This window comes from Oncorhynchus masou, chromosome 11 (assembly GCF_036934945.1).
Source record: "Oncorhynchus masou masou isolate Uvic2021 chromosome 11, UVic_Omas_1.1, whole genome shotgun sequence".
Classification (NCBI taxonomy): domain Eukaryota; kingdom Metazoa; phylum Chordata; class Actinopteri; order Salmoniformes; family Salmonidae; genus Oncorhynchus; species Oncorhynchus masou.
The window spans coordinates 45363441-45385405 of NC_088222.1; the positions used below are offsets into that span (position 1 = coordinate 45363441).

The 21965-nt window shown below is 43.1% G+C and overlaps 1 protein-coding gene across 1 annotated transcript in view; it reads right to left on the bottom strand.

Moving 5' to 3' along the window:
* LOC135548735 (teneurin-2-like) overlaps positions 1-21662 on the bottom strand; it is a 217506-nt gene extending 195844 nt beyond the window's left edge. Inside the window, exons 1-2 of the mRNA XM_064978616.1 lie at positions 21433-21662; positions 528-552 (exon numbers count right to left, since the gene is read on the bottom strand). Coding sequence (XP_064834688.1) covers positions 528-552; positions 21433-21662 — 255 coding nt within the window. The remainder of the gene's footprint in view (positions 1-527; positions 553-21432) is intronic.
* Positions 21663-21965: the final 303 nt, after the last annotated feature.

Consider the following 21965-nt stretch of genomic DNA (forward strand, 5'->3'; position numbering starts at 1 on the left):
TGCAATATGTGAACTCTATTCATTGATCATCCCCATTGTGTCCTCATTGCTGCGTTTAACATGTTCATTGATCTCAGTCACTTTGCACAGTGCTTTTCAGACTGTGGGCCACGGACATGTGCAAGTCCTGGAGTTCCATCCTTATAAATGCCCATTAGGGTCATTTCAGAGTGTCTTATCCTGCTCCTCGACTGATTGCTGATTGCTTGTATATTTCAGAGTCCTCCATCAATGCATCAGGGTTCTACTCCCACTATCACTATCATATTGCTCTGTTCCCTTTTTATCTTCTCAGATGAGGCAGCAGCTATTACAGTAGTAATACTTTGCTCGGCGCACAAGTGGATGAGCATAGTATAGTATTTCATGGACACTTGAATTGGATTACAATAGCATGTGGGTTCAAAATCTTGGTTAACACGATGCATTGCTCTCTGGCTTGAACATCATCATGATCTGAAAGGCCTTCATCTAAACATGAGAATGGATATCGTTTGTTGTTGAGTTGAAGTAGTTACATTATGTACATTGAGTTCAGACAAACTAAAATGACTGAAAAGATATGAAAGGTTTAAGGTAGAAAAAAGCCAGTAATAGCCTTTACTGGCTTGAAGCTAATTATCTTAGCAATGGGGGCTTAGTTGTGGCGAAGACATTAAGGGCTACTGTATCCTACCTCTTTCACCGGCTGGCTCATTTTCAAAGCCAGGCATATTTTCAAGGCGTCTGCATCCTTGGAATTCCACATTACAGGCCATTTTGGATTGGAGGGGGGTGAAAACCAAGGTTCACTCCAGTGCATTATTGTTAATCTTATGCAAAATAAAGAGGGAACTACTTACGGGCTAAGAGTGCCCTGGTGTGGGGTCTGACTGGGACACAGGAAGTTAATAGGTCCTATAGAAATGCAAAGAACTGCAACACACTGTGGAGATGGAATTACACAGCCTCCCTTCTCTTGGATTTAACAATAGCTAATTGCCAATCAACCCAGGTCTCCGCTAAAAGTACCACTAGTGAGATCTGAACATCCAAAAGCAAGCCTTTGCCCAGATTTATGAAATGCAACTTGATCGATATACACACCATATTAGGGCTGTACCCGACTAAAAGAAATCTTGTATTGACCCGAAAGTCGTCTTTCGATCAGTCAATTAGTCAACATTTTAAACGTGTATTTTGCCATATATAGACACACCTTATGTGTTTTAATGAATTCAACTACATGCATGGAGCTTGTCTAATGCTTTAATCTTACTGTTTGATTAAATAAGACACAAATAACACAGGTGGGAGTCAGAGATCTAGATAACCAGAAGGCAAAACCTTAACCTGACTCAACAATTCTCCTCCCGCTCTGGCTGGCTTTCGCAGACTCTGCCATTACTCTTCTGAAGTTGCTGGTTTTCATATATATACATTTTCATTGAACAGTTTCATCTAATAATTCATAATAATAACGTCATATATCAAAATCATTGTCATGTGGTTAATCAAAATTATATCCAAATCTAAATGAAAATTATACAAACCTAAAAAGTAACTTATGTTGTCATTGTCGACTATGTAAAAATATCCGACATCAAGCCAAGAAATAAAAACATTATCAGAAAATATCCTGATAAAAAACATATCCTATAAATCACATTGGCTACGCATGGCCTGTCTGCAAAGAACATGAAATATTGGATCAACTATTAACTTGGGTCTGGCCAAAGGAAGCTTGAGCTAGCGAGCTAGCGAACGTAAAATATTTCAGACCCTGAGAGTTTCCAGTGCCAATGAGCTCTGGACAGACACAGCTGTAGGGTATTTGCGCAGGGGATAAGAAGCTGTGCTGGACTTGGGCAGGAGCTCACCGGAGCTGAGTACTGGCACCTCAAATGTTCTACTGCTTTAGATCCTGTTCCTGGCATAAAGTATTGTGGCGCTCCTGCACCTTTTTCAGTCACTGTTAAGAACTAATCAGGAAGGCCTATTTTATGATGTTTCCACTGGATCAGAGCATGACAGTTTTCCCTTTAATGCACAGTGGTTATCGAAAGGGAGAGAGCTGGAAAGACTTTTCAAGTGCATTGAGGAACTATTGTCATTCTCAACAGATTTGTTTGCTTGCTGTTTGAGGTGTAAAAAACATTACGTTGAGAAGTTCAACAGCTCATTAGTGGTGATGAGTTAAGCCAATCAGAAATACTATCAGATCCCCAAAGGCCACATGTATACGCCTTCATTTCCACACAGGCCAGGGAGCATATAGGCCTATATACAAGAGCGCTCCAAACAAAAGACAACGACTAAATTGAATTGACAAAACTTGTAAAATGGAATGCCATTTTACAAAACTTGTTTCTCACAAGTGGAGCATAGGTTGTGCACTCTGCAAACAATGGGATCACAATGACAACTGTAAGACTCAAATAATAATATATTTATTGCATTAACAGAAATTACCATAACCAAACAGACATTGTAGATTAATAATTATAGGAATTAATGGCACATGTACTACTGGTGATATATGTAATGGAGAAGTGATATACACTAACAGTCAAACGGAAATAATTCACACAATTAAGTTATGAAGAATGTATTTTCACAAATTGACATCAGAGAGCGCATTCTGAAGAGAGAAGTGCATTGTGCATCTGTGCGCTGCATGGTCAATCTGACATCTGCATTGGCCATGCAGTATTTATGGTGATAGCCTCTGCAAAAGTCAGGGCTTTCCTACTTCTTACGCGTTGTGGAGCAGTGCAGAGCTATGGTGAAGGAAGTTGTCAAGGAAGTGAGTTTGTGATTATACAGGATGTATGGCCCCTACCTACCGCCAACCGAGCCCTCCGCATCGCTACAACATTTGAGAGGCGCATGGCGATGGGGTACGGAGCTTGATTTGGCCTCTGCATGCCTCCGAGGCTCAGTAATTGCATCACACCCTCCATATGGAGCCATCGACCACATTTTCGTGTCAAGCATAAATTGGCTTTTAGTCTAGGCCTCTGCAATGGATTAGTTCACTGAGATGGACACAAATATATACAGTTGAAGTCGGAAGATTACATACACTTAGGTTGGAGTCATAAAAACTTGTTTTTCCACTCCACAAATTTCTTTTTAACAAACTATAGTTTTGGCAAGTCGGTTAGGACATCTACTTTGTGCATGACACAATAAATTTTTCCAACAATTGTTTACATACAGATTATTTCACTTATAATTCACTATCGCAATTCCAGGGGTCAGAAGTTTACATACACTAAGTTGACTGTGCCTTTAAACAGCTTGGAAAATTCCAGAAAATTATGTCATGGCTTTAGAAGCTTCTGATAGGCTAATTGACATCATTTCAGTAAATTGCAGGTGTACCTGTGTATGAATTTAAGGTCTACCTTCAAACTCGGTCCCTCTTTGCTTGACATCATGGGAAAATCAAAAGAAATCAGCCAAGACCTCAGAAAAAAAGTGGAGACCTCCACAAGTCTGGTTCATCCTTGGGAGCAATTTCCAAACGTCTGAAGGTACCACGTTCATCTGTACAAACAATAGTACGTAACTATGAACACCATGGGACTACACAGCCATCATAATGCTCAGGAAGGAGATGCGTTCTGTCTCCTAGAGATGAACGTACTTTGGTGTGAAAAGTGCAAATCAATCTCAGAACAACAGCAAAGGACTTTGTGAAGATGCTGGAGGAAACAGGTACAAAAGTATCTATATCCACAGTAAAAACGAGTCCAATATCGACATAACCTGAAAGGCAGCTCAGCAAGGAAGAAGCCACTGCTCCAAAACCGCCATAAAAAAGCCAGACTACGGTTTGCAACTGCACATGGGGACAAAGATCGTACTTTTTGGAGAAATGTCCTCTGGTTTGATGAAACAAAAATAGAACTGTTTGGCCATAATGACCATCGCTATGTTTGGAGGATAAAGGGGGAGGCTTGCAAGCCGAAGAACACCATCCCAACCGTGAAGAACGGGAGTGGCAGCATCATGTTGTGGTGCTGCTTTGCTGCAGGAGGGACTGGTGCACATCACAAAATAGATTGCATCACGAGGGAGGACAATTATATGGATATATTGAAGCAACATCTCAAGACGTCAGTCAGGAAGTTAAAGCTTGGTCGCAAATGGGTCTTCCAAATGGACAATGACCCCAAGCATACTTCCAAAGTTGGGGCAAATGGCTTAAGGACAACAAAGTCAAGGTATTGGAGTGGCTATCACAAAGCCCTGACCTCAAACCTACAGACAATTTGTGGGCAGAACTGAAAAAGCGTGTACGAGCAAGGAGGCCTGCAAACCTGACTCAGTTATACCAGCTCTGACAGGAGGAATGGGCCAAAATTTTTATTTTACCTTTATTTAACCAGGTAAGTCAGTCAAGAACAAATTCTTATTTTCAATGACGGCCTAGGAACAGTGGGTTAAATGCCTGTTCAGGGGCAGAACGACAGATTTGTACCTTGTCCCTTTGGGGGTTTGAACTTTCAACCTTCCGGCGACTAGTCCAACGCTCTAACCACTAGGCTACCCTTCATCCAACTTATTGTGGAAAGCTTGTGGAAGCCTACCCGAAACATTTGACCCAAGTTAAACAATTTAAAGGCAATGCCACCAAACACTAATTGAGTGTATGTAAACTTCTGACCCACTGGGAATGTAATGAAAGAAATAAAAGCTTAAATATGTAATTCTCTCTACTATTATTCTGACATTTCACATTCTTAAAATAAAGTTGTGATCCTAAATGACCTAAGACAGTGCATTTTTACTAGCATTAAATTTCAGGAATTGTGAAAAGCTGAGTTTAAATGTATTTGGCTAAGGTGTATGTAAACTTCCGACTTCAACTGTACATATATATATATATAGTACCAGTCAAACGTTTGGTCACACCTACTCATTCCAGGGATTTTCTTTATTTTTTACTATTTTCTACATTGTAGAATAATAGTGAAGACAACAAAACGATAAAATAACACATATGGAATCATGTAATAACCCAAAAAGTATTAAACAAATCAAAATATATTTTAGATTTTATATATGTATATATTTGCTACTGCTCAACAGCAAAAAATCTTTGGTCGTGTCACACCCTGACCATAGTTTGCTTTGTATGTTTCTATGTTTTGTTTGGTCAGGGTGTGATCTGAGTGGGCATTCTATGTTGTATGTCTAGTTTGTCTGTGTTTGGGCCTGATATGGTTCTCAATCAGAGGCAGGTGTTAGTCATTGTCTCTGATTGGGAACCATATTTAGGTAGCCTGTTTTTTGTTGGGTTTTGTGGATGGTTGTTTCCTGTCTTTGTGTTTGTTGCACCAGGTAGGTTTTTCCAAGGCAGAAGCAGCCAGAGACTGTTGCTCAGAGAAAGAGGCCTTGGTAATACTGAGATACAGGCTGGCCTGCTCAGTCATACTGTCCTTCCTAGTTATTCTGCATTAGTGGCGACCCGTCATCCAGCAGAATTTTTTTTTATTAAAGAAATAGCCAGGTGTAATATTGGTAAGGATTCACTCCATGGTGCTGAAAAGAAAGCTCTGCTGTTGGGACAGCTTACTTAATATAGGCCCTAATAGTTTGTGGGTACCGTTTGTCACCATTATAGTGCAATTCATGTATTGTTTAGTATTGTGTAGTGGGTTTGCAGGCATGCATCTAAAACAAAATTGGGAGTTTGCGCCACCAAGATTTACATGCTAAAAATCACCACTGAAATGCACTGCCTGCCCTCTCCTCGGGAGGGTGCTGATGGAGACCCATGGTATCAACCATAGTGTTCCCCAGCAGGAATGGTGTGCTAATGACTAGGATGGCTAGGAGCTCTCCTGACCATGCTAATGATGAATCTTAGGCAATTGTCATCCAGACTACTCATGCTTAAATTACATCAGCATTGAGGGGCATTCTCCATACCTGTTGCCACAGGTTTATCTCAATATACCCAAACTACTCCTTTATTTTCTAAATGAGGTGGTCACCATACTACCAATGACGTTTCCAGCACTGTGTAAAGAATGGAGTTTATCAAATATAATGTCAGAAACCCAGAACTAAAATCTTGTGTAATTGCATCAGATGCTCGATTAAATTCAGGGGGGTTGTGATAGAAAATATACTCTCTCTGTGGGTTTCAAGCAAGTCTATGTTTCAAATATCCACTCCCCATCCAAAATTTGAAAGACGCAAGCACCTGCGAAATTGTGATTTGTCCAAATGATCATTGACAAAAAAAGTTAACTGTTAGTCATCACATCACACAGAAGACCTTGGCAGAAAATAGTTGTATTTCATTTTAAAATACCAACTTTTCAAATACTAGAGGTAGTCGAATATAGTTTATATAGAGTTTCAACTAAAAGGCAACTATATTCAAATTAGTGGTGCGCAGGTCAGCTGTTTGTTGACCTGCACCCTAACCTGCTATAGAAAATGCGCTGTCGGCTACAGTCAGACTGCGGATTATTTATTTATTTTTTTACAGGGGGTGCATGATCATTTTTTGCCTAATTTAGATGATTCTGCTTATAATTTTCGACATTCTGGTAAGCGATTTATTAGTCATCTTGTCTAAGCTTCCATTCTGTCATTAGCCTATATGTCATAAATGATTGAATGAATTCTTCAATCTAGTTGACTTCAGTAAAGTTCTCTCTGTCATCTCTGCTTCTTTTGCAGAGCAAAGACGTTTCGGGACCGGGGAGAAACTGTAATTAAAAAAAAAACAAATGGGGAAGATTTTCTGTGCAAAATTTCCAAATGACATCCGTTTGACTGGTTGTAATACCCTTTACTGGTTTGAAGCTAATTATCTTAGCAACGGGGGCTTAGTTTTGGCAAAGACTGTAAGGGCTACTGTATCCTACCTCTTTCACCGTCTTGCTAATTTTCAAAGCCAGGCAAATTTTCAAAGTGTCTGCATCCTTGCAATTCCACATTACAGGCCATTAGGGTCTGGAGGGGGGGGGTGAAAAACCAAGGTTCACTCCAGTGCATTATTGTTCATCTTATTCAAAATAATCTACTCACGTGCTAAGAGTGCCCTAGTGTGGGGTCTGACTGGGACCCAGGACGCTAATAGGGCCTCTAGAAATGCGAGGAACTGCAACACACTGTGTAGCTGGAATTACACTGCCTCCCTCCCCTTGGATTTAACAATAGCTAATTGCCAATCAACTGAGGTCTCCCCTAAAAGCATCACTGACAGATCTGAACCTCAAAAAGCAAACCATTGCCCAGTTTTACAAAATTCAACTAGACCTATATATACACCGTAAACCTCTACACCACATTGTAGACCTCTATACCACTGGTGTACAACTGAGGCTAGCTCATAGCAGAGACCTGGAGGAGGACAGGACAATTCTAATCTTTGTTCTAAATCCTGGATGGTGTTGACAAAATCACACTACAAAGGCTAGTGGAGCCAGAATGGGAGGAAGGGGAGGAAGTAATGACCCATGGCTGCAGTGTTCTGAGGCCAAGTCCTCTGTCAATGCTCTACTACAACAGGTAATCATCTCACTGCAGCATGGCCATAAGTAAGGCAGAAGCAGCCAGAGACGGTTGCTCAGAGAAAGAGGCCTTAGTAATACTGAGACACAGGCTGGCCTGCTCAGTCGTACATACTGGTCTTCCAAGTTATTCTGGCGTGCTCAGTCACAAAGCTTCATGGAAACATAAATGCACTGCCTGCCCTCTCCTCAGGAGGGCGCTGACGGAGACCCATGGTGTCAACCATAGTGTTCCCCAGCAGGAATTGTGTGCTAATGACTAAGGGCAGGCTAGGAGCTCCTGGCCATGCTAATTATGAAACTTAGGCAACTGTCATCCAGACTACTCATGCTTAAATAACATCAGCCTTGAGGGTCATTCTCCATTCCCGTTGCCACAGGTTTACCTCAATATACCCAAACTACTCCCTTATTTTCAAAAAATGTATATCATTTTTTACCTTTATTAAACTAGGTGAGTCAGGCAACTTGAACCAAGACAACACTGGGCCAATTGTGCACTGTCCTATGGGACTCCTAATCACAGGCAGTTGTGATACAGCAAGGAATTGAACCAGGGTCTGTAGTGACACCTCCAGCACTGAGATGCAGTGCCTTAGACCATTGTGCCACTCGAGAGCCCTGATGTGGTCATCATATCACCAATGAAGTTTCCAGCACTGCCTTTAATTATCTGCTTTGCATACAGTGAATTCACATTTTTGTAAGATTTAGAAAGATGCCAAGTGTAAAGAATTTAGTTTATCAAATATAATCTCAGAAATGCAGAACTAAAATCTTGTGTGATTGAGTCAGATGCTCGTGTTAGAAAATATACTCTCAAATTGTGATTTGTCCAAATGATCATAGACAAAAATATCAGGGGACAGGAACACAGTTCCTTGTTAGTCATCACAACCCACATTAGACCTGGGCAGAACATTTTTGTATTTTGTCATTCATTTTAAAATACCAACTTTTCAAATACTAGAGGTAGCTGAATATAGATTATATAGAGATAACAAAAAGACAACTATTTTCTTTGATATTCAAATTAGTGGTGCGCGGGGCCAGCTGTTTGTGCACCTGCACCCTAACCCACTATAGAAAATGAGCTGTAGGCTACAGTCAGATGGCAGAAAGATTTTTTTACAGGGGGTGCATGATTATTTTTTGCCTAATTGACTTATTATGTTCTGCTTAGAATTTTCAACATTCTGGTAGGCTATTTGTTATTATTTGCTATTTAACTGTGCATTTGCATTCTCTCAAGATGCTGAAAGAAAGAAATCATATTTCTTCACTCCTGTTCCTGAGTCAAAATGTATATTTGGTGTATAATTTTACTGCAAGAAATGCTTCATTCTACATGAGTTAATATTAACACTATGTGAGAGGTTAGAGACCTAACATCCAGTGTCCAGATTTCAGTTTCCGTTTAACCCTAACAGTAGGCTACAGTTCCCTTGACGTGCCATGGGCCTATTTGAAGTCCCCGTCTTGTGACTGCTGAATTTTATAACGCCTCACAATCAGCACATAAAACATAGAGACACAGCTATCATCCTCTGTACCACTTCACCAAATCTTTTCCAAACATGACTTTTCTGGCCCTCCCTTCTCTTTATATTCATCTCTACATTTTGCAGATTTTATTGAATAAAACTCTGTCATGGTCCTTTTAGCTTTAATGGATGGGACCTTAACTTTTTCTGCATGTTCCAAAAAGCGTTTGGCTATTTGGTGCAGGTGAAGTTAGACCCTAAAGCACTAATGCCAGATAGCCTAAAAATAATGAAAGGAAAACCTCAGTGTAATCTATAAATATAAAGAATTATAAACAAGAATTATACATTTATCGTCTTCCCTTTATTCAACCAGAGTGCGACATAACGTAATACAGTAACACTTGACATCAAGTTGACATCAAGTTATTTTACATGAGTAGTAACTTTGTGATTATTACAATAGCAAAATTATTGTTACATAGGACTTTGGAAATGGCTTTATAATTGCGTAATAATGGAGTTATTACATACTTGGAAAAAGGAACAGTGCTATTCCTCTTGTAGTTACAATAACTCAGCTCATTGATATGCAATTAAATTGCAATTACCAGAGTATTATATATGTTAGTAATATGTTGCTCCAAAAGTAATTACAGTTAATTACAGGCACAAGAACAGTTTAATGTTAAATGTTCCTGAGAATGCGAACAGTAACAAAATATGGTTATTACGTGCTGAAAGGAGGTAGGTGGAAAATCATGCTAGTTGTATTCTGAGTAAACTATCCCTTTAAAGATGGTATAGTGTGTGTCTGAAACAAGAACACTTACCACCAGATGGAGAAACAGGTTCAAAGTACTTTTTGCTAAGCATCCAACCTGTTGTTTGCAAATGGTTTTGAATTACTCTGCCGTATTTTCAGGTTTCATGAAATTAACTGTAGCTTTCAACCTTTTTAGTGGCATGTTGAAAGAGTCATACAGTAGTTGAGTGTCAACTTGTTTACGCTTATACTATATATACAAAAGTATGTGGACACCACTTCAAATTAATGGATTCGGCTATTTCAGCCACACCCGCTGCTGACATTTGTATAAAATCGAGCACACAGCCATGCAATCTCCATAGACAAATATTGGCAGTAGAATGACTTTACTGGAGAGCCCAGTGACTTTGAACGTGTCACCTCCATAGAATACCACCTTTCCAACAAGTAATTACCTCACAATTCTGCCCTGTGAAGTGGAAACATCTAGGAGCAAGTGGAAATGTCTAGGATCAACAAAGGCTCAGCCGCGAAGTGGTAGGCCACACAAGCTTACAGAATGAGACCGCTGAAGCGCGTAGCGCGTAAAAATTGTCTGTCGTTGCCTCCGGGAGCAACAGCAGCATAAAACTGGTCCTCGGGAGCTTCATGAAATGGGTTTCCATGGCCGAGCAGCCTTACACAAGCCTAAAATCAGCATGCACAATGCCAAGCATATGCTGGAGTGGTGTAAACCTTGCCGCCATTGGACTCCAGAGCAGTGGAAATGCATTCTCTGGAGTGATGAATTGTGCTTCACCATCTGGCAGTCCAATGGATGAATCTGAGTTTGACGGATGCTTGGAGACCTGCCCGAATGCCAACTGTAAAGTTTGGTGGAGGAGGAATAATGGTCTGGGGCTGTTTTTCATGGTTCGGATCCTTAGTTCCAGTGAAGAGAAATATTCATGCTACAGTATACAATGACACTCGAGACAAGGGGTGGGCAATTCCAGTCCTCAAGGGCCTGATTGGTGTCAAAGTTTTTCTCCAGCTCCAGCTAACACACTTGACTACAATAATCACCTAATCATGATATTCAGTTTAGAATGCAATTTGATTAATCATCTGTGTTTGCTAGGGATGGTGAAAAAGTGTGACACCAATCAGGCTCTCGAGGACTGGAGTTGCCCACCCATGCTCTAGATGATTGAATCTGTGCTTCCAACATTGTGGAAGTTTGGGGAAGGCCCTTTCATGTTTCAGCATGACAATGCCATTGTGCACAAAGCGAGGTCCATACAGAAATGGTTTGTTGCGATTGCAGCTGATGAACTTGACTGGCCTGCACAGAGCCCAGACCTCAACCCCATCGACCACCTTTGGGATGGATTGGATTACTGACAGTGAGCCAGGCCTAATCACCCAACATCTGTGCCCAACCTAACTAAGGCTCTTATGGATGAATGGAAGTAAGTCCGCGCAGCAATGTTCCAACATCTAGTGGAAAACCTTCCCAGAAGACTGGAGGCTGTTATGGCAGCAAAGGGGGGACCAACTCCATATTAATACCCATGGTCTTGGAATGAGATGTTCGACGAGCAGGTGTCCACATACTTTTGTTCTTTTAGTGTATCTGTAAAAATTATCTGTATGTATCTGTATGTGGCTAGCTAGTTAACGGGGTGCGCGCTGTTGTGTCTTTGGCATCATTAAAAAACGAAGACTGTTATTTTATCATATCAATTGTCTGTAATCATTATTCCGTGATTAAACTAAATCATGTAAATGTAAATAACTAGGAAGTCGGGGAACCACGGAAAATCTTCAGATTACAAAGTTATAATTTTCCCGAATATAACTCTTCAGATATTTTAATATCTGATCAATTAGTCTTCTATTAATTAATTATTCTTTACCTCACGTCAGTCTCATTCCAAACGTCGTAAATGGTTGGTTATCTGCACAAACCCAGCCTTTACTATGAATCGTCCATACACCAATTGGCTTAATAATTTATTTACTAACTAACTAAATAATCACAGAAATGCATAAACAAACAAACAGTAGATATGCTACGAACAAATGAAGATTCCCTAGTGGGCTAAGCCGATATGACGGCTTGGTGGACAAAGGGGAGTTGGTGTGGACTGAGAAAGAGCGGGAAAGACAAAAGGGATCACTACACACAGTTGATAACAATATTAATTGAAATGCTAATCCTTTGCACATGAACGCTCACTCATTCGGGAACAATTGCAATCAATATATATTTACGCCCATGTGTCGTGATCTTTTCTGTTGGAATCTGGTCCTTCTGCTGGAGAGTTCATCCGAGTCTCTCTCTCTTTCTGTTTCCCTGAAGATAAAAGTATTTTTGTGGTTAGAATTGATACTTCAGAGTACCATTCAGAAATATTCTCAATGTTTCGGCGGTTGCCGGTATTCGCATCCCAGGTTTACATCATTTCTAGCTGCAGACTAGTAATTAGTATCTAAGATTTGCTCTTATTCTGTAGGGATCAATAGTCTCAGAGTTGAACCCTTTCAAGCTGTGTAGCCAATGCTCCACATGGTATTTTTAAGAATTGGCATTGTCTAAACTATTCACAATCACAGCTCACGCTGTGGGTTTGCTCAGTCTTGGTACTCAAACCTATGCCACCTGAGCTGACACCGAGGTATGGGTGGTCGAAAGAGGATTTCCTCAGGAGGGTTTTATATTTGAAACAATAAAAAAGGCAGTTCTATGATGCTGAATTATGTCTGTGCTCACGAGGGCGGGCCAATGACTTTGTCAAACTTGAAAGGGAATACAATTCTCTCACATTAAAGGTTTAACATCACATCATTTCACAAATAGTTTCATCTTTACTCATTCATTTTATACAATATGCAAACCTCATAACGGAGGCACCTGTATAAACAGAGTTATGGAAATATGGATGTATTGTCTTTCGTGAGGTAACAAACATGAAACAAAACGGACCGGGTCGCAGCTGGCTTCTCCACCGACTGTTTACACATTCTTCAAAAACATGGATATTGTTCAGTTCTCAAATTCTGTGATGTAGTAGAAGTTCCTTTGTTCTGCTGTGAAACTCTCTCTTCCTATACTGCATGGACAGGGGGAAAGACGACCTGAGATAACAGAACCTCGGTGAAGGAGAGAGCAAGAGAGAGGGGGAAGCCACGATCTAGACACAGAAAGGGCCATGTCATGACAACGCTAATAGCGGTTCAATCGGTGACATCAATCGCTCTGAGACCTTGAAGTAGTGGTTTCCCTTGCTCTGCAAAGGCCGTGGCTTTTGTGGAGCGATAGGTAATGATGCTTTGAGGGTGACTGTTGTCGATGTGTGCAAAGGGTCCCTGGTTCGAGCTCAGGTAGGGGCGAGGAGAGGGACGGAAGCACAACTGTTTCATTGATGCTGTTGACCCGGATCTCTAGTTGCTGCAGAAAAGGAGGAGGTCAAAAGAGTGGTGAGTGCAACCGGTGTGAAATGGTTTGCGGGGTGCGTGCTAATTGTGTTTAAATTGGTGACATCACTCGCTCTGAGACCTTGAAGTAGTTATTTACCTTGCTCTGCAAGGGCTGCGGTTTTTGTGGAGCGATAGGTAACGATGCTTTGAGGGTGACTGTTGTCGATGTGTGCAGAGAGTCCCTGGGTCGAGCCCAGGTTGGGGCGAGGAGAGGGACAGAAGCAACACTGTTACAATTTCCATTCAGGAGAATGGAAATTTACTAAATGTTCAGATATAAATGTATTGTGAAGATCAAATATGACTGTCAGATAGATTGGAATTGTATAGGTGATTGTATGGACTCTATTCATTCTATTTCTATATTCAAAATGCCTTTCCATGGGGGCGGCAGGTAGCCTAGTGGTTAGAGCGTTGGGCCAGTAACCGAACGATTGCTGGACCAAATCCCAGAGCTGACAAGGTAAAAAATTTGTTGTTTTGTCCCTGAACAAGGCAGTTCACCCACTGTTCCCCGGTAGACCATCATTGTAAATAAGAATTTGTTTTTAACTGACTTGCTGTGACGGGTTTCTTCTTCCTCCTCTGAGGAGGAGTAGGAGAGATCGGACCAATGTGCAGCGTGGTAAGTGTCCATTTTACTTTATTAAACTGAACACTAAAGAATACAAAATAACAAAGGTGCAGACTCCGGCCACAAAATCTGAACCTATAGGGGAGGGTCTGGGTGGGTGTCTGTCCGCAGTGGCGGCTCTGGTGCGGGACGTGGACCCCACTCCACCATAGTCTTTGTCCGCCTTTTAACCCGCTTCCGTGGCCTCTTTAAAGCGGTGACCCTCTCCGCCGACCTCGGACTGGGGACCCTAGCAATGGGTCCCGAATGGACGGGAGATTCCGGCAGCACTGGACAGGCGGGAGTCTCCGGCAGCTCCGGAGTGAAGGGCGATTCCGGCAGCGCCGGACAGGCGGGAGACTCCGGCAGCTCAGGACGGGCGTGAGAATCCGGGAGCTCAGGACAGGCGGGAGAATCCAGCAGCTCAGGACAGGCGGGAGAATCTGTAGGGAGGAGACAGAGAGACAGCCTGGTGCGGGGGGCTGTCACCGGAGGGCTGGTGCGTGGAGGTGGCACCGGATAGACCGGACCATGAAGGCGCACTGGAGCTCTCGAGCACCGAGCCTGCCCAACCTTACCTGGTTGAATGCTCCCCGTAGCCAGGTCAGTGCGGCGAGGTGGAATATACCGCACTTGACTGTGCTGGTGAACCGGGGACACCATGCGTAAGGCTGGTGCCATGTACCCCAGCCCGAGGAGACGCACTGGAGACCATATGCGCTAAGCCGGCTTCATGGCACTTGGCTCGATGCCCACTCTAGCCCGGCCGACACGAGGCGCTGCTATGCACCGCACCGGGCTATGCACGTGCACCGGGGACACCATGCCCATCACGGCATAACACGGTGCCTGCCCGGTCCCTCTCTCTCCGGTAAGCATGGGGAGTTGGCGCAGGTCTCCGACCTGACTTCGCCACATTCCCTGTCGGCCCCCCCAATACATTTTTGGGGCTGCCTCTCGGGCTTCCAGCCGCGCTGCCTCCTCATACCGCTGCCTCCAGCTCTGCCTTGGGGCAACGATATTCCCCAGCCTGTGCCCAGGGTCCTTTGCCGTCCAGGATCTCCTCCCATGTCCAGGAGTCCTGAGATCGCTGCTGCTGCCCGTTACCATGCTGCTTGGTCCTTTGGTGGTGGGTGATTCTGTGACGTGTTTCTTCTTCCTCCTCTGAGGAGGAGTAGGAGCGAACGGACCAATGTGCAGCGTGGTAAGTGTCCATTTCAGTTTATTAAACTGAACACTAAAGAATACAAAATAACAAAGTGAATGATACAAACGAAAACCGAAACAGTCCTGAAATGTGAAACAGACATTACAACAGGAAACAATCACCCACAACTCAAAGGTAAAACCAGGCTACCTAAGTATGGTTCTCAATCAGGGACAACGATTGACAGCTGCCTCTGATTGAGAACCACACCAGGCCAAACACAGAAATTCCAAATAATAGAAAAAAGAACATAGACAACACACCCCAACTCACACCCTGACCATACTAATACAAAACAAAGGAACTAAGGTCAGAATGTGACACTTGCCTAGTTAAATAAAGGTTACATAAGAAAAATATCAAAAATACAGTCCTGCCAGATACAGCCCTGCCATTAGTTGAAGCCAGCCAATCCAATAGTTTCAGAAAAGTAGTTGCTTTCTCACATTTGTATTGAAATAGTAAAAACAAAATAGTAGAAAGGACAGAATAAATGTTGTTGATTATTGAGGTGACTTATGCAGCTGGTGCTCTATGTAGAGAGAAAGGTGAAAGATCACGATCTGTGCACTAGAGCTGAGAGTATATTGTGACGGAACTAATTGAATTAACAAACTAGCACCACACAGCCTCCGAGGGCTACAGTAGTAAAACCAAACGGTGCCCTCGCACACTAAGCCCTCGCACTGACCTACAAATGTCATCTCACTATCTCGCCATCCAATCCCCTGCTATTGCGGCATGCTCCTATTACTATGAGCATTGAAATTAATCAGCGGGCAGCCAATCTCATTATGTCCACCTATTCTAGGCCTACTGCACCTACACAATGCACACAAAACAGCCTTTGAGGTGGATATACAAACGGAGAGACACCCACTGAAAGACAGGAACAAATAGACAGCCCTGTATGTCTCCTGCACTCCGCTGTTTCTTTAGATCACAGTGGCATGGCCATGATCTGATATTCTGGGAAACCTGTCCTGGCGCGCCACACCGCTCGCCATCTCCTCACACTCATGTTGTTTGGCCCCAGACCCCATCCTCCTCCCCCTAAAGGCTCATTCATATTCCAGTAGTCTCTCCTAGACAAAGACAGTGCATCAGCAGCCAGAAACCCATCAATATTACATCCCAATCTTAGTCTGTGCAGCTCGCACACACAGCTCCTTAAACCAAAGGACAAACGCTCCCCTCGACAATGAAAATGATCTATCATCTCTGTTTATGACAACTCGTCTAACAAGTGGTCACAAGCGTCACTATGGATTCACACAATGGTAATGGCTGTATCTTTCGCCGGTTTTCTCTCAAGTCTGTCCCAGCTCTATTTCTGTATCAAGATAATATTTTGTTGTCTACATCCCTCAGAATTGTACTCTACCATAACCAAAGTTATGTTTATTTAGGCCTGTATTTATGGCTATCAACATAAAGGCTTTATTGTGAAATGTCTGTATTATGTTCAGGATTCCGTTGGAACATGAAGGGCACATGCACGCACAAAGATAAAGACCCAGAACAAACAATGCGGGCAAATGAGAACAAACGACATTGCCGTGTTTTGGGTAGATTCGTGTTTGGTAATGGTTGAGCCATACTTGGTAATGGTTGAGCCGTGTTTGGTAATGGTTGAGCCGTGTTTGGTAATGGTTGAGCCGTGCTTGGTAATGGTTGAGCCGTGTTTGGTAATGGTTGAGCCGTGCTTGGTAATGGTTGAGCCGTGCTTGGTAATGGTTGAGCCGTGTTTGGTAATGGTTGAGCCGTGTTTGGTAATGGTTGAGCCGTGCTTGGTAATGGTTGAGCCGTGCTTGGTAATGGTTGAGCCGTGCTTGGTAATGGTTGAGCCGTGCTTGGTAATGGTTGAGCCGTGCTTGGTAATGGTTGAGCCGTGCTTGGTAATGGTTGAGCCGTGCTTGGTAATGGTTGAGCCGTGCTTGGTAATGGTTGAGCCGTGCTTGGTAATGGTTGAGCCGTGTTTGGTAATGGTTGAGCCGTGCTTGGTAATGGTTGAGCCGTGCTTGGTAATGGTTGAGCCGTGTTTGGTAATGGTTGAGCCGTGTTTGGTAATGGTTGAGCCGTGTTTGGTAATGGTTGAACCGGGGAGCAGAAGTGCATGACACCAGATGTTGCATGGAGCCAAACTGCTCTTGATGGAGAGATTGGCTCGGCTCTCCGCGGCTGAGACGGCGTGCATTCTCATCAGCCCAGGGTCATTACGAGCCTCTCCTGCTCTACCTGATATCCCCAACCATATGGCTGTGGCTGACGCAGGGCCACACACACATCTGAACCCTGACTGCAGTGTTCAAGCTGTAGACGCGGACAGTTTTATGTCCTCATTTATCTCGGTGACTAAATGATACATCACCTGCCAGGGAATAGGTGAATAGAGGGAACAGAGGGTGGAGGGTGAAAACGAGCATGTGTCCCTAAGAGGCCTTTTTGCAAGAAATTGGTTCAGATGGCAGCAGAAACTTCACAAAGTCTGTCAAGCAGTTGTGTTAAAGTTCCGGTGCATTCTGTCTATTTTCTGTCTCCGCTCTCTCTCTCTTGCCCTCAATTCTCATATTCATCAGGTGGCACCTGCTCTCCATGGTACAGTGTATCCATAGAGGAAAGTGTGTGTGTGATGTTTGAGTGAGAGTGTGAGGACAAGGTGAGCTATGGCTCTGGGTGAGGTAGGCAGACTGTTTAGTATCCTCAGTAGGTTTCTCCAGAGCTGCATATTCAACCCAGAGACTCCTTCCTGCACGACACCTGTCTTTGTTCTTCCTTTGATCTCTACCTGAGCTCATCTCCCAGGGAACACGGAACCATGCTATAGAGAGAGTAATGCAGTCCTGTGTGAGGCCTTAGCAGTTAATTCCACAGCAATCACATATTGAGAACCACAGGCAACCGCTTAGAATGGGTCCCCGTACCTACAAAGAGAAAACGTCAAATTAAAATGTCATAATAAAACCTGCACCCATTGAATTACTGTACGGTGTAAGGCAACAGCATAACCTAGGTCATACAATGGTATTGAACTACATCTTTCATGTTAAAGATGAATAACAAAGTGAGATAGAACTTCTATGTAACATCTGGAAGTGTCTGCCTTCTGCTTGGACTTGAATTAGTGCTACTTACATTATAATAAAATACATCTAAAGGAAGCAGTGTGTATGCCACGGTGTCTGTCTGTCTGTCTGTCAAGAGAGGGCTGAAAACCACAGGATAGTCGGTTCGATTCTCCGGACCACCATATGTAAAATGTGTGCACGCATGACTAAGTCGCTTTGGATAAAAGCGCCTGCTAAATGGCATATACTGTATGCAATTGATTATTTCCACAAACAATACTGAACGATAACAGACAAGTGTTGGCACACCGCTATGCAACTGATTATCTTTGTTTGGGGAATTACTTTTGTTACCCATTTGAATAAAGTCGAACGATATTCAAACGTTTTGATCATTTTAAGCAAGGTTTAGAAATGAATTCCCATGATTCGCTAGGGAAGAGAGGAGAAAGAGTGATAGACTTTGACCAACAGGGTTTGTCTCTGCTATGTTTCAATGACTTTCTAGATGTAAACGTTGTCGGTGCAGGGAGCCAGCAGCATTCCATTCTATTCCTCCCCGCTGAGTGTCCGGGCCAGGAGCAGCCCAGCCTGTGTATGGTGTAGCTTATCTCTCCTCCCAGACACTAATAGGCCTGGCCACCATCTGACTGTGTGTTTTCATGAGCCCAACAGAGATGTGTTTGATCAAATTAATCAACGTGAGAGCTACAGCATTGTGCATATACTAACGTTTTGTAGACAAAATACAATGTAGGAGCAGGCCCAACCTGTCACTCATCACGGTTTCATCCTCAAATTAATATTGATGGGCTTTAGTCTGGATCCAATCTAAGCAGCACATCTGTCACCCAGTTTTTAATTGACAAACTGACAGGAATGTTAAAAGCTTTTTTGCAATTGTTTTCACATGGGTTTAGTATCCTGTGAAATTGAATTAGAAAGGGCGCAGTTAGCTACTGAATATTCCGAAAGAGAGAAAGTTAAGGGTCATTGCTTGTCCAACCCCGTGAAGGAAGAATGAATAATCCACACTCTGTGGACCAGGAAAGTGAGTTTGGACTGGCATTTTTTTACTGAAAATAACCAGAAACTCCCCTTAATCTCTTCCATAGAAAACAACATCCTTGTGTAGTGTGAAATCCTACAGTGCCACAGATGACCAGGTGAGTCTGGGGTTTGGAGAGCGTGACGCGCAAGTGATTGAAAAGAGAGAGGCATAGGCTTGGGTGGTATACTGTATACCAGGGTATTTTGAAATACAGACGGTCCCCAAAAAACTGTATTGGCTTGGGGTAGGGATGGACATGAGTACTGTGGATGGATGTCAAAGCTTGATATTTAAAATATGTAACCTCAGCAAAAAAATAAATGTCCTCTCACTGTCAACTGCGTTTGTTTTCAGCAGACTTAACATATATATATATTTGTATGAACATAACAAGATTCAACAACTGAGACATCAACTGAACAAGTTCCACAGACATGTGACTAACATTAATGAAATAATGTGTCCCTGAACAAAGGGGGTCAAAATCAAAAGTAACAGTCAGTATCTGGTGTGGCCACCAGCTGCATTAAGTACGGCAGTGCATCTCCTCCTCATGGACTGCACCAGATTTGCCAGTTCTTGCTGCAAGATATTACCCTACTCTTCCACCAAGGCACCTGCAAGTTCTTCACTGGCCATGGCAGAACACTGACATTCCTGTCAGAACGAACGAGCAGTATGGCTGGTGGCATTGTCATGCTGGAGGGCCATGTCAGGATTAGCCTGCAGGAAGGGTACCGTGAAATGTGCAGTTTGTCACACAAAACAATGCCACAGATGTCTCATATTTTGAGGGAGCGTGCAATTGGCATGCTGACTGCAGGAATTTCCACCAAAGCTGTTGCCAGAGAATGTAATGTTCATTTCTCTACCATAAGCCACCTCCGTCAATGCTGGGAGAGTAAGACAATCACCGAGAGCAAGCCCGCACCAATTATATCAGTGATAAACTCAGTGCTCCCCCCCATTCCCATACCTCAAAGAGCCAGGCATGCAAAGGGAAATTAACATACATCTAGCTAGCACTGCCCCATTTTGCAATATTTTTTGGCTGAAATACTGTAAAACTATTTGATGGGATATGCTTCGTGGCTGCCCGAACAGGCAAGTGAAAATGTCTCTTGAAGACAACGTTAATTTGCTTTGACTCTAGTGTTCAATTTGTACATGTGCACTTGTGGGGCACAACAAAAAAGACCCCAAGCCAAGCGTCACACCGTTCTTCACCCAAAATTTCCTTTCCCCTCCGTGTCTCATTCAATCAATTGCGTTCCGACCGCTCCCTTCACACACGCATGCTGAGTGCACACACAAGCTCCCATTAGGCCTACATAAATAAATTCCTAGAAAAACGTATCAAAGTGATGGGATACACAAGCTATATTCCTTGCCAAGTGATGACTGTTTTATCACAAACATAACTTGGACTTGTTGATTGAAGTAGGAAAATATGTGTTCCAACAATGAGCTGCAGTTTTGGAATAATTGCATCCTGTCTATTTCTGCTTAAGCTGCTTTGCGAACTGCTAGTGCCATTTAGAATTGGTTAGCCTCGGCTATAACCCCTCTAAACGTAGATTCCACACTGAAAATATGCAAAAACGTTAGTTTGATAAAGACAAAGAGGGTATTTTCATCAGAATCATTAAGCATAATATGGTAATAGTAATGAATTGCAGCCACAACATCTGTTTGGTGAGTAGGGATAAAAAAGTTTGGAAAGAAATAGCACCTCTTGTGTGCACTGCCGGTAATAGTGTATACCCTGGTATGGTATAGGAATGGTAAGAAGTATGATAAACCAAAAATGATCGACATTGACCACACCGATCACTTATTGCAAGCATTTTACTGATATCCTATACTAGTTTGCAAATATTGGTGATTGTTAATAGGACAAATGATGGATACAACCATCAAATTAGTACTCGTAGTTTAAAGAATAATAAGAAAAACTGTGGTGCACATTAATGTTATAAACGTATCGTTCTATTTATCGTGGTCGCATTAATTCAGGCAATTTATTGTGATATGGATTGTTGTCCATTTTGCCCAGCTCTAGTAAGTAGGGATGGAAATCTGGATCCCGCCCAATACTAGACCCACATCATGACAGAGACCGTGGGAGTTTCCCTTTAGCACAACATTATCAAGAAGCTGCGGACCGGACTAAAATGAAATCTTGTGAAAACGGAAGAGAATGTACTGAAATAAATCCCTGGTCAGTGGAGACCGAGACTGACACAGGAACGTAGAGCTCACCTTGACGGACGTACTCCTCATGTTCGTGATGCACCAGCTCTGCCACACAGCCCCCGTAGCGCAGGCGCGTGTCGGGGTCGTAGGCCTTGAGCGTCTCGCTGGAGCTGTAGGACTTCTGGGTGGCCACGCGGCACTCCTCGGGCTCCCGGGACGCCATCGCATGTTGGAAGTCCTTCCTGCAGCGGCCCCGGGTCAGGGAGCAGTGCCGCCGCTCCTTTGTGTCCATCGTCACGGCGACCGGCGTAGATGCTCTGAGGGGGATTGGCTTAGGTTGATGCGCTCACCTGTTAGGGGTGACAGCGAGGGGGAGAGAGAGAGAGAGAGCAGAGCATGCATGAAAACTGACACGTCAAAGTAACACGTTCACTTCCTAGAATACTAAGAGCACACTGAACTGGACTGCAAAGACAGAGGAAAAAGAACTGGACTGAAAACTATGCTTGTTCAAATATTGGGCCACCACACAGTGTTGTCTTAAGTACCTTACATATCTTTAGTATCTATCAGTGACATGCAGTCCCTTTCACTG